At 40.5% G+C, this 13,500-nt stretch overlaps 1 protein-coding gene across 1 annotated transcript; it reads right to left on the bottom strand.

Annotated features, from left to right (window-relative positions):
- Positions 1 to 7,873: 7,873 nt before the first annotated feature.
- LOC115674734 (NAC domain-containing protein 2-like) lies at positions 7,874 to 10,133 on the bottom strand. Its single transcript, XM_030597228.2, has 3 exons — positions 9,787 to 10,133; positions 9,350 to 9,678; positions 7,874 to 8,698 (listed from the first exon to the last, which is right to left on the bottom strand). The coding sequence occupies exons 1-3, from the start codon at positions 9,953 to 9,955 to the stop codon at positions 8,033 to 8,035; spliced, it is 1,164 nt and encodes a 387-aa protein (XP_030453088.2). The 5' UTR covers positions 9,956 to 10,133; the 3' UTR covers positions 7,874 to 8,032.
- Positions 10,134 to 13,500: the final 3,367 nt, after the last annotated feature.

Below are 13,500 nucleotides of genomic sequence, written 5' to 3' on the forward strand. Positions count from 1 at the left end.
GGACAGGCTTCGCCAGCCGCTTTCCCCTCCCCCGACGCCGCAGCTTCTAGCCTCCGCTCCTGCTTCTGTTCGGCTCGCCCCTGCCCGGCTCCTCTCGCCGCCGTCCCGAACTTCGACCGAGCGTCTGCCGCGGCCAAACTCCGCCTCGTCCAGCCGCCGTGTTCAGGCTCCGCCAAGCCGCCGGACCAGCCACCACAGCGGCCGCTTCTTCGTCGTTTCCGTTCGCCGGTTCGTCCGCCGGCCGCCGAGTCCGAGCCGGAAACCACCGCGGATCGCCCTCGTCGCCGCCGTCGTCCTCGCACCTTCGCCGGCGTTAATTGTGTAAGTTAACCCCTAATCCCGTGTTTAGGGTGTTAAACTTGCTTAGGTAGTTTAATTAAGGTTTAGATTAAGTTAATGTTGGATTATTAGATGATCTTTGATGATAGGTTATTAATTATTTTATTATTGTTAGATTACTTTATTAAATGAATTTATTTCGGAATTAAATATTATTTTATTATTAAATGATAAATTTCGGATTAAATGTTAATATTTTATTATTAAATAATTAATTTCCGAAAATTAAATGTTATTATTTTCGAAAAATTTCTAGCGTCAAATTGTGATGTCAATGTTGGTTTTCGCCGTATAAGTTGGCGTATTTAGGAAATGATTTGAATGATTTCGATTCGAGGAAATATTTTGACATTTTGAAAAATTAAATTATTTTCGGATATTATTAATTAATTAATTTCGAATTTAATTTATTGTTATTTCGGAAAATTTATAATCTCAAATTATGATTTCTAGCTTGAATGTTGGCGATTTTACCGTGAATTGTCGTATTAAATTGAATTTATGATAAACTGTTTTGATCGGAAGTTTTTAAGAAAGTTTACGAGTTTTTGGCATTAAATTATTTTTATTGTCATGCCAAGTAATTGGTAGTGATGCTTTGTGATTGATAAACATGTTTAGCATCGAAGCTTGCAAGAATTGAATGACTGTTTGCATATGTGACCACTTGGTTTGTTATGCGGCATTGTGTGAGCACTATTCATGGACGCATGGGCTAATTGAAAAGATAATAATTGGCCAGTATGCTTGTGTGCTCGTGTGGTCACACGTTAAAGCCGTCTTGCTGTGTATCGCTTGACGTTGCCCGATTTATCGGATGCCTGGGATAAGGAGTGCCGATACCCCGGATGCCTTGTCGCGGCCCGAGGCCGGACTTGATGCTCGTTACGGGATACCATCTTACTATGTATCGTTTGATGTTGCCGTATTGGAATGCCGTCATCCTGTGTATCGTTTGACGTAGCCGTGCCCGATGGGGCGGGACGGAGCCCAATTTTTACCGGTAGACCGCCATCTTGCTGCGTATCGCTTGATGTGTGGTGGCCCCGAGGGGGCGTAATAATTGGAATACGTGTGATGCATAGTGCTTGATTATGGGGTAGAAACTGCTAGGCATGGTATGGGACGTGCCCAAGCGGGTTTTACCTTATAATCGAGACACGCGCGACTGTGTTGCATTAATGCATGGAAAATCTCGTTAAATGCTTCGAGGATGTGACATATGCATTTCATCAACGAGTGTACCAAGGCGAAATAAGGATGCTTGTGGTTGTTTAATATTGTTGCTATTGATGCTGTATTGACTGGTTAGGGACCCCGTGCGAGTTAGCCTCCTAAGCGGGGCTTAGGCTGTTAACTTATTGAGACTTTCGTCTCATTTGTTGTTGTTAACCACTTTTCAGGCCGTTAGCACGTTGATGCACCCAGTTGGTTCAGGGTGTTCGGAAGTTGGTTTTTTTTTGGAGTTCGACTTGTTGGTGGAGTAGATTAACCCTAACCTTTGTCTTTTGCTGGCTTTTTGTGAAAACCCCCGGAGTGGGTTTGTAAGTATGTTCCCAGGAGTTAATCAAGTGAATATTAAAAATGACTTTTGTTATGTCTAGTTTTCCTCTGCTATCCCTGATTTGATTACTGTCTGGGGATTGTTGTGTTGGTTATCGTTTCCGCTTGCGTAATTCAAAGATAAAAAGAAAAGGGTCGGCGACGAGTCCTGGGTCATCGCATCATAACGACCATAGCGGGATATTGCGTGTCCGTAGGGTTCGGGGCGTGACAGTATCGCTCCTCTGGCAAATGGAGGATTGTAGTATTTCTGTGATAAATTTACTCTCCGTTAAATTGGATTAATATCATGAAAAACCACAAATTGATAAATTTATGATAAACGAAGGGGTAAAATCCCAAACTAGTATACCCATCAACTATCACGTATCATCCAACTCAGCAATTTGACGGTAAAATTGAACAGAAACTAACAAAGGGTAAATTTGTCACAAATATACTAATTTGGGGTTTTTCGTGGTATTAACCCAAAACTTGTTATAAAAGCGTAATTAAGTCTTAAAACTTACAAAAAGTGTAATCAAATTCAAAAACTTGTCAAATTGGTATGATCAAATCCTTCCATTAACTCAATTCAACTTGGCTATTGGACATTGCTGACATGGCTTTTTTTAACATTTGTTTCTTTTACATGGCGATAACTTGGCTAAATTATGAGACATAAGACTAAAACAACGTCGTTTTGGGCCAAATCTGATTTTTAATATAAAATTTATTTAAATTCAATTAAAAAATAAGTTATATTTTAAAAAAAGGGGGAGGGAGACAGTCGGGGAGGGCTACAGCCCTTGCCGCCACCGCCGTCTCACCCTCACCGATTGTAGACAAGGATCTAGGCGAGGGTTGCCGATTCTCGCCTAGCCTGGATAAGGACCAGCGACCCTCGTCTGATATGGGGAGGGCGCAACCCTTGCCCAGTCAAGCCCTTGCTTGCGGTCAGTAGGGGTCATCGGCCCTTGACTAGGTCCCGACGACCCCGCTGGCCATCCCCCCTCGCCATCTTCTCGGCGAGGGTGGGACGGCGACCCCTCACCGCCTATCTCCCTCTCTTTATTTTTTTTATTAATTTAGTTTATTTTAAATAAAATTTATATTAAAAATCAAATTTGAACAAAAATGACGTCAATTTAGCCACATTCTCGGTACATAAAATAGAGAAAAAAAAAACCACATCAGCATTTCAGTTAGCCAAATTGGATGGAGTTAATGAAAGAACTCTATTGAATCAATTTGACAAAATTTTAGGTCTTGATTGTACTTTTTGCAAGTTTTATGACTCAAATGCACTTTCATGATAATTTTTAGGACTTCAGGTGCACATGTCCTTTTTTTCCTTTTTTACTTTTTTATAGAATTTTGCAGCACTATTCGAGGATGAATTTCTCCACAGCACTAATTTAATTTGATCTACTGAATCGGGTTCGGACAATCGTTTTCCATCCGAAAAGGCTAATTTTGATTCGATGAGCGGAATTTATTCTTAAAAACTTTTGGCGGCCACTTGTTAAGCATATTCCATATAATAATTACTTATAATATAGTGTAATTAATTATACATATCGCTAAAGACATTGTTAGTTTATTGTACTAAAAACAATAAATTTTTAATATGGTTATTTTAACAAAATATCTTTGAATTAAGCCCTTCCTTTTTTTTTCAACGTAATACTCGAGACACTTTGATATTGCTTTATCTTCGTGTGTCTTAATGTTTTTATGTGCATCGTCCTTTCGTAATCATACTTCGAAGGAGTAGGATATGTATGAGTGGAATGAAACTTATCAGAGCGTCGAATCCGACAATCGAATAAGGGTCCTATCGTCTTAACAAAATGCAAGTAGCTATTGGATGTGCATTCCGGGTCATTTCGAAAATACAAACCAATGTCTAGGACAAAATCAATTAGGCGTTAAGAGTCTCGAATGCTCCTTCATTAGGACAATACAATGTTAAGTGTTTGATGAAACATCTGGTCTTCTCCACAGCATCCATGAATGCATGTTCCTCCTTTCTTTGAACTTCATCTTTTATCATGCAAATCAGATGATGCTCCTAAGTGGAAAAATGGAGGGCAATGGGAAGATGCTTTGAGCTGCCCACGTTGTGGAATATTTCGGTAGATATTTTGACATAAGAGATGGACCGAGCACGCATGACGGATCCTCATCTTTCTTCCACAACAGTTGTCATGGCAAATTCAATGAGGATATAATAAGCGAGGTGTTGCGTAGACTTTCGTAAGATTGTGGTCCCCAGGAAATTCGATGGTTTTCGCTTAGTGACTAAAGTTCAATCGAGAATGATCGATAACCGAATAAATTGTTAAATTTGACTTCGAATTAAAAGTAATGGGATTCTAATATGCCTTGAAATCTCAAGGATTATGCAAACCTCAAATTACTAAATTATGCGTGAGCGGTAGATTGGAAACGATAAGGAAATTGCATGACATTTAATTAAATTACACCGAAAGGCTTCATTCGTGGAAGCCTTGCCTGCTCGATGACTGAAGCTGAACATGAACTGCTAATGAAGATAACTGGAGTGTGTAGAGAAAGTAGAAAGCTTAGGAAATATGAATGGAAAGCTTTTATACTCGAAAGTAATTCAAACTAAGGCAAAATCTAATCACAATCAATTCGTTACCAATGATCTTCGCATCTTCAAGTTTTTAGAGTCAAAATCTGATGCACTGTTTGTGATTTTTGATATGTCTTGATTGCTTGTGAGTGCACGTCTTTCTTGATTCTTGATGTATCTTTCAATGGGTCATTCCGTTTTCCGTTCCAATCTTTCATTGCAAGAATCTTTAATTGTCTTGACTTGCGCATTAATATAGGGATGATTTGTAACTGTTCCCGATTCCTTAGCTATTACAATTCCCTGATTGATGGATCCTCCTTGACTCGGTTTTGTACATGCTTCAAGTTAATTGGTTGTCGCTACGTGTCATGTACTTCACTTAAACTTTGCCAAGTGAAAATTCTTGATCATTAGCCATTCCATCGATGGGTCTTGCATGTCAACTTATTGATCTATGAACTTGTCAAGCATTCTAGCGATCGGTTCTTATGGATCAAGTGTATTGTCATGGCCCGATTTGGTCCATTAAATTCTCTACTTTTAGGCACTAAGTTTGGGTCTGGTATTTAACAAGGTGACTACTCAATCTTTTCCCCACCTACATAATGACATTATTAAAAGCAATGATCTTACAATCCACAAATGAAACATACGTTCCTTACAGTCAACATCTCGAGTTCTGTGACCGATCCGTCGATGATTGATGGTCCACGTTGCTCTCCATCAATGTCTCTTGGATACATAGAGATTCAAATTGCTTTATCTGGTTTCTCATGCAATTTGGGGAGGAATAAGTGAACAATGAGCAAAGACAGATTTTACCAGGACAGTCGAAACCGAGGTAGGCAAGTCCGAGACCATGTTTTGCCCGATGTGTGCTTTGTGGCATTCACTTGACAGTTTCTATGTGTCTTTCTGGCAGATCAGAAATAACACCAGACGGGAGAAAACAGTCAAGACAAAGACAGTAGAGCCCGAAGTTCACTATCAAACCTATACGCACTTTCATCGGATTGATAGAACATGCATATAGGAATCCCAAACTAAGTAGCAGATTACCTTAGACTCTGTCTTCCAGAGTTCCGGCGTAACTTGTTATCCATTAGACATCACATACATGTACGTTGGCTTTCGAACCACCGGTCAAATGCAGAGAGTAGAGAAACTCGAAATCAAATAGACTGATAGCAATGTAATGCTCTACATGCATATTCAACCATTTGTCTTTTTCAACTGCTGAAATGTATGCAAAATTCTTGATTACTTATAGGATTAAAGCAGGCAAAAATCCATCAAGAAACTTAGATGCAGGTCCACTTGAAATTGTGCGTAACTGGGCAATTAATGCTGGAACTCTAGAGGTTTAGTCCAATTAAATTTAAAGGGCTAAAGACCGAGGAAGAACAGTTGGACCCTTTCATTGGGCCCCTTGTTTACAACATCGGAGCTACATCATCTGAAGCCCATATGCTTATTTTGTGGACTGCTGTAGCTAAATGTTTTTTTTTTTTGGCGAGAGGACTAGACTAGTAAAGGTTAAGATGCGTATGCAATTGTTATCAAATTTCTTGTTCCTTTTTTTTCCTGTCTTTATTCTCAAAGTTAAAGTACTGCTAATACCAGATGTGACCTCCAAATAACAGGGCTCAAGGTCGGGCGGCGAGACGATGAGGGATAAACTTCATCATTGAGAGGGAAATGTAACAAAAATTGTGGCCTAACTCTATCAATCGAATTGTAGCTACGCTCTGACAATTATCGCTTATTACGGACATCATTTAAGTCGATAACCAAATAGACTTATTTTTTTCATATGATAAATGTTATTTATAACGTACAAATCCGTTATAGTTCACTGGACTGGATGTTAATTACTACAAGGGGAAAGTTGTCCAAAAAATCCTAAATCGATTGCACTTTGGTCAATTCAGTCTTAAATCTTTCAATTTTGCCAATTAAGTCCTTAACCTTTTTACGTTTTGTCAATTGAGTCTATCCTGCCAATTTTAACTGGAAATCGCTAATGTGGACGCCGGTAGTACCACATAAGACAGCTGGTGCTGACATAGACATTTTTTTAAAAAAAAATTAAAATTTTATGAATTTGTTTCTTTTCTTTTTTCTTTTTCTTTCTTTCTTTTCCTTTTTTTTTTCTACCAAGTTCGGTGAGGGCTGGTCGACCCTCGCCGACCACAGGCGAGGGCCGGAGACCCTCGTTGGCCACTAGGCAAGGGCAGGATCCTCGCCTGCAATCGGCAAGAGCTTTGCGGCCCTCGCCTATATCCAATTAGGGTCGGGCATCCACCCTTGTCGGTCTTGAAAAAGAAAAAAAAGAAAATAAAAAAACATTTCAAAAATTCAAAAAAAATTAAAAATATATTAAAATTGTCCACGTCAGCGCCAATTGTGCCACGTAGAACGGCTGCTGCCAACGTCAACGATTTTCGGTTAAAATTGGCCGGATGGATTTAATTGGCAAAACATAAAAAGGTTTATGAATCAATTGGCAAAATTGAAAAATTTAAGACTGAATTAGCCAAAGTCAATAGGTTTAGACTTTTTGGACAATTTTCCCTCACTATAAGCATAGATATACAGGGTACAATACCCAGTTATATATCATTTTCTTGTCTTTCCTTATTTCCTCACGACTTTCAAGGAATATATTGCTATGAACTATTTAAGCATCACTTGCACATTCTCCAACCTTTTGTTGCATAGAGTCCCACCGGACATGTATTTCGACGTCCGAGTTAGCATTCCGGCGAATCAACCCGGCAGAAAAAAGCTAAAGGTGAATACTTTTAAAAAGTACAAAAATACATTTATGAAAAAAAAATAGTAGAGGGACGATTATCAGTCACGAACGATGGTTCGAAGACTATCAGTCGCTTAGTTATCTACAATACTAAAGTCTTCCCTGACTAGCTAGGTTGAGGTAGTTGAGACAATTCTTGTTTACGGTACATATTGACATATTTCCAGGAAAGAACAAAGTTCTTGTGCGATGGACTGATGTAGTTCATACGGATATGAAGCAGCAGCAGCACATAGTTTTTATGGAAGTATCACTCGCTAGTGGCTGCACTGTTTTAACTCTTCTGTGGGTCCAGATGTGATTAGTCTTGCACTTCTTTTGAAAAGTCAGATTGACCTCGTAATGATTAATGTTCTTAGGAATGATATCATGACATTAGGTATCTCCTACGACTTTATCTTTAACTCAAGCGTTCGCAATCCTCTATTTTGAGATATGCTTCTCCACGAAATAACTAAGTTTCTTGAAACGATTTTACTCATTTCACTTCCTATGTACGTAAACTGATTAAGTTTTCATCAGCATAGACTCCCGTTCAATTCATTCACATTTCTTCTGGGTCCTTACAGTTGTGGATTACATTTCCAATTTCCCTCGTTGTCAAGGGAGAGAAGAATCATGCATGCACATCCATATATTACTTCCCTAAAATCCCTACTTCACTCGTGTCTGGCTCGAACATAAATAATCATCTCTTCCTTTTTTTAATCCGCCTTTGCGCCATCCGTTTATCCGTGAAAATGACTGTAGTTATTTGGACCTAGCAGCAACTGCTGATTCAAGAATGGGTAGCTATTGATCAAGTTATACTGCGGGAAGTCGGCCACTTGGCTTGTGGTGTTGGTGAAGCTGCAGTGACCGAGGAGCCTCTTCGGCTGATACGCCGCCGTGTCGGCATCTGCCGTCGCAATCGGACGGTGACGCTTGAGCCTGTTCTCCTCCATGAATGGAGCCGATGACGAAGAGCTGAGCTGGGGCAGCTTCTGGGCAAAGCAACCGTTGCTTCCATTATTACAAGTCCCATTGATGAACATGTGCTGATCATTCATCTCCACATAATTATTGTTATTTGGAATCAATGAGGTTGATTGGTCAAACCCGGGTATGTTGACCAGTTGGGGGTTGCTGTCAGATAGAAAGCTACTGAGCATGGAGTAGTCCAAGGCATCCAATAAATTGGAGAATGAAGAGGACTTCTGAGGCATGAGGCCACCATTGTTTTGACCATTATTAACGGGGATATCTGTTAACGGTTTCAACGTTTCGTTTTGGTGAAAACTACTGAGGCCTTCTTCTTCTTCTTCTTGATCTTGATCAGGTGTGGCCACTGAAGCTGTAGCGGGAGGTGACACGTTGGTCTTCTTGTAAATCCGACACAGAACCCAATCGTCCAACTGGAGCCAAATAATTGAAAGTTAGAATTTCAGTAAAGTCAGGATGCCAGATTCTCACCTAAAATGAGTGTGAATAGGAGAGAGAGAGAGAGAGAGAGAGGAAATGTCAACAGCACACAAACTGGAAAACATCGGCTCTCAAGCCTTTCGCTTTTTGTTGTTTTCTCGCGCGCCTAATTTCTCAGGATTCTTGTAAATTGACGACTTTTTTCCAAACCGACAGCTATTAGATCACTGTAAAGCCTTCTTTGGCAATACAAAGGACATCACCTTTCCATAAAGAGTAAGAACAAAGAACACTTTCGGATTAGGCTAAGCACCAATAAACTGAGATCGACTTCACAAGTACAAAGAGGGTTTGTCCACTAGTAGCACAACTTTCGGGTTATAGTTAATAATTGGAGATCAACTTCAGAGTTATGGAGGAAGCTTGTCGACAAATAGCACAGCTTTTTCTAGGACTTGATGGGTCCAGCAAAATGTATTGGACAGACTCACGAGAACAGATTATGCACAATAGAATTAGGTTGACAATGACAGAAAAAATTTCTTCTCATGTGAAATTAATCGAAGTCTCGCTATTTTAACTATACTAAACTGATCTGCTTATCTGAATTATCTACTTAAGTGCACTTGCATGAGAAGGCTCACCCTCATGGAAGAGTCTTTAAGCTTCAAGGGGTTGGTATTGGGGCGACTGTTATAAGCGGGCGACTCGGCGAGGCGGTACTCGTGCATGATCCAATTCGTCTTGACTCCCTTGGGAGGCTTTCCCTTGTAGAAGACCAGCGCCTTCTTCACGCCGAGTTTCTCATGGTACTGATGTGCAGATGCTGCAGAAGAAGCCACAATCACTTTGTCTGTGCCAGTGGCCTTCCAGTACCCTGAAGCAGCTGCTCTATTGGGCCTTGCTCCATTTGGGTACTTCCTATCCCTAGGGCTGAAGAAGTACCATTCTTTCTCACCAAAAGCTGCTTTAGCTGATCCAAAGACAATCAGAAAAATACAACCCCAAGATTAGTCTCTTCGATATATATTAATGCATGGAGGGTGGGTATAGAAAGAAGTGATTAAAGAGTACCAGATACCTGGTAAGTCCCAAGGGTTAAGCTTGTAGATATCCACCTCTGCTATGATGGAAACAGGGAGAGGTGAAGATGTGACCTTCCTTCTGAGGTAATGGAGGATGAGTTCCTCATCAGTTGGGTGGAACCTAAATCCTGGTGGCAAGGTTGACTGTGGGTTCTTCATGATCATGCTAAAGCTCAAGCCTTTCTTCTAAAACAACGTTCAAAAGAAAAAGGAAAGAGGCTCACAATCAAGCCAAACCCTTAGATAGGGGGGTTGTCTGGGTGATTTGGGAAAGATTTAAGGGGAAATCTTCTCCAAGTGACTTTCTCAAGAAGAAGACTGGAGAGAGGATTGAAATTTTGGAATGGGGGAGATTGGAGCCCATTTTATGGTTGAGTTAATTTGTCGTCACGTGTGAAAAGAAAGGCAGAGAGAAAGAGAGGCGCGAGATGAGACCAAAGCAAGGTGGGGCTACCAGGATGAAGAAATTCAGCTGCATGCTGTGGTGCCAAGTAATTATTCTCTTGTCTTGGAGGGTATTTGGGTTGTGTGTTGGGTTAAGTCTCCTTTTTTTTACTTTTGTCTTTCTATCTCGCATAATGTTGTTAATTCGTTCGTAGAAAAGATGGCGGCTGAACTTAGGATGAGGTTACTTCGACCAATAAAAGAATTTAGGATGAGGTCCAGCCTCTTGACATCATCTTAAAGGAGATAGACACTTGACACGTGCACCTCCCCAGTTTGTCCACATTGTGAGCCAAGAGCCTTTGTGGCAGTCCCCGTCATCTTGCCGTCTACTCGTGCCTCTCTTTTTCATCGTGTGGTATTCGCGGTTAAATCATTATATATTCGGGACACGTGTCGCGCGGAACAGAATCTTCTGTGATAGACGCACTTGTAATGTGATATGTCCTGACGATCTTATCTCAATTAAGACTCTTTCCATTCGTTCGTTGTAATATTTTAGCGTGTTCACGATAGTCACGTAAAATCACAACGGGATGGTACACGATATAATGAAAAAAGCAAATATGTATTTGAATTGGGTGCCGAGAATAGGAAAGATAGGAGACACTGATAAAGGGACAAATAAAAGGACATGAGTTTGGCAATTCTTCTTGCAAGGGGGGATGTATGGTGGCTAATGCTCTACAAGGTTATGGGGTTATTGTTGTGCATTATCTGCATACAATTATAGTTGGACCTTATCCCTATGTTATACGTAGAGTGGCAAGCAAAATTACGGTCATGTGCCGCATAAAAAGATGGCAAAAGTTGGCATATCCTTTTCTTCCCTTGGTCAAGTTACATCCCAAGACCAGCATGCAGAGACGTGTAGCCAAGCCGCACATTCATTTAGTAAAGATTAAGGAGAAGTGCTAGGCTTTTCTCTTTCGAGCGCATTATCTATAACGCACGAGACTCTTCCGTGCATATGCACAACATCTGAAAATCTCCGACACATCGAGTGAAAATTTCCCCTAGAAAGCAACAAGAACTAAATCGCGAAGCTTCCTTTCGTGAACACTTACGACTAACCACAAACCGAATAGAAGAAACTTGAATCCGATGACCATTCGTCGCTTCCGTATCGACAATAGCCATCAGAAGTTCTAAACTACATGTTAGGAATTTGTCTTCGATTGAACAACCACATGTGGGACTAATTAATATCATGGTCCAAAGCACACGACCGTGTCACTGTTCAATTCCCTCTCTTCTTTCATCTGCTTTTCTCAATTTGAGAGATGGATGTTCGAAGAGAGATTCTCCCACAGATAGCAAGGGATAACGACGCTATAAAAAGGAATGGTCAATCAATGAACTGGGGTTCTCAATTCTCATGCTACGTGGAATGGGAAAGTACGTGCGTTTTCTCCTTCGTGGCGAATGTGGAGTTAGTCAAATAATTAGATGCGAAATAAAGAATCTCTCCCCCACCACGCTCCATGCAATCCGAAAAAGTCCTAATGTGCGCCCGCGGGACTTTGTCGTTCCTCACACAACTTCTTCCTTCGCGACTCAGCCAAACTCAAGGAAAAAAAAGTGCGAAAACAAATGGGGTTCCTATTCTCCATGTCTTTATGTTATTTTCCAAAGCGCATGCGCGTCCACGCACCAACCAATCGCTCGCAATCATGGAGGCGTCTCGAACTGAGATACTGTTCCTCTTTTCAGGATTATATTATTAATCTATTGGGATGTTAGGTCCATCCTATTCTGTCCCATAGTGGTTTGTGGTTAAAAGTCCTGGAAAAGTCCACGAAGCAAAGACCCAGATCCGCATACAATTCACTCCAAACCATATATTATCCCAATTCAAAGTCCCACACGGTATAAGAAAAACCCTAAAAACCAAATATTTATTAGGGGTGAGTGACCGGATTGGTTTGATCGGGAAACTGGCCTTACCCACCCAGACGATTCAAGGCCGATTTCACAAGGAAACCAGTCCCCGGTTCCTTCTTTCAAAAACAGAGAACCGGAGTTTGACAGGTTCGAATTCCGAATTTATACCCTGATTGACCGATTCTATGTAGGAACTCGAAACCCAATCGGTTTGAATAGATTTATCCCTAACCGTAAGTAAGTTCTTTTACTTTTTTCTAAAAGCAAAAATATATATGTTGAAATTGAATACGTTTGACATATTAATCTCAAACAGAAAGAACAATATTCATGTTTGATACAATATAAAATGAAACAAATAAAAGAAGGAAAAAAAGGAATTGATTGGTACTTAAGTTGACTGGGGAAACTACAAAAAAAGTCCTAAACCTATTGCGCTTGTGCCAATTTAGTCATAACCCTTTTAATTTAGCCAATTTAGTCATATACCTTTTGACAATTTGCCAATGTAGTTATCTGGCTAATTTTGGCTGAAAATTGTTGACGTAAATGCTAACCGTCCTGCCTCTGCGAACGTAGACAATTATTCCAATTTTTTTTTAATTTTTTTTGAATTTTTTCTTTTTCTATTTTTTATTGTGGCCGGCAAGGATTGTCTGGTCCAAGCCCTCCTTGGTCGCAGGCGAGGCGACCCTCGCCTGTGGCCCGCAAGGACGGCCTCGCCTAGCCTTCGTCAGCCATTGCCAGAGATCGGCCACCAGCGATAAGGAAAGAAAAAACAGAAAAAGGAACAAAAAGAAAAGTTCAAAAAAAAATTAAAAGTCATTTCAACGCCGACCACGTCACATAGGATGGTCGGCGCTGACTGAATCACTACGTCAGTGTTTTCTGATTAAAATTGGCCGAAAAGGACTACATTGGCAAATAGTTAAAAATGTTGAGGATTGTATTGACACAATTGAAAGATTTAAGACTAAATTGACACAAATGTAATATGTTTATGACTTTTTTGGTAATTTTCCCTAAATTGACCCTAGAATGGCCGGTTTGGTTCCCGGCCAATTATAGGACCAACAGGATTGGTTCCTGATTCCTAAAATTGGGAACCGACGCCAACCGGGTAGGTTCAATTTTAGGTGTAGAGTCTATCCACCCTGAAACCAATCACCCTTACTATTTATCAAAGAAAACAACGTAACGAATTGCTAAGAAACTATACGCACTTGACTCGCTGAAGATTATGACGGACATAAAAGCTTAACTTACAACTGATATGAAATGCGTAGATAGTCGATTTGATAGAAACAAGACGGTACTGAACTTGGCGTCCTAAATTAGAAACATGAGCTGCAATAGCCTGTACCCTATCTGGTTCCAAATAA

The sequence above is a fragment of the Syzygium oleosum genome, unplaced genomic scaffold, assembly GCF_021117445.2.
Source record: "Syzygium oleosum isolate NSW1041296 unplaced genomic scaffold, Sole_v2.1 Sole_v2.23, whole genome shotgun sequence".
Lineage (NCBI taxonomy): Eukaryota > Viridiplantae > Streptophyta > Magnoliopsida > Myrtales > Myrtaceae > Syzygium > Syzygium oleosum.

What these genes read in the sequence shown, in the direction of transcription:
- LOC115674734 (XM_030597228.2), bottom strand. Translation starts at nt 9,955, where the DNA reads ATGATCATGAAGAACCCACAGTCAACCTTGCCACCAGGATTTAGGTTC. An exon ending in TAACCCTTGGGACTTACCAG is followed by an intron (nt 9,679 to 9,786) that starts GTATCTGGTACT and finishes TCTTTGGATCAG; the next exon opens with CTAAAGCAGCTTTTGGTGAG. An exon ending in TTAAAGACTCTTCCATGAGG is followed by an intron (nt 8,699 to 9,349) that starts GTGAGCCTTCTC and finishes ATTTGGCTCCAG; the next exon opens with TTGGACGATTGGGTTCTGTG.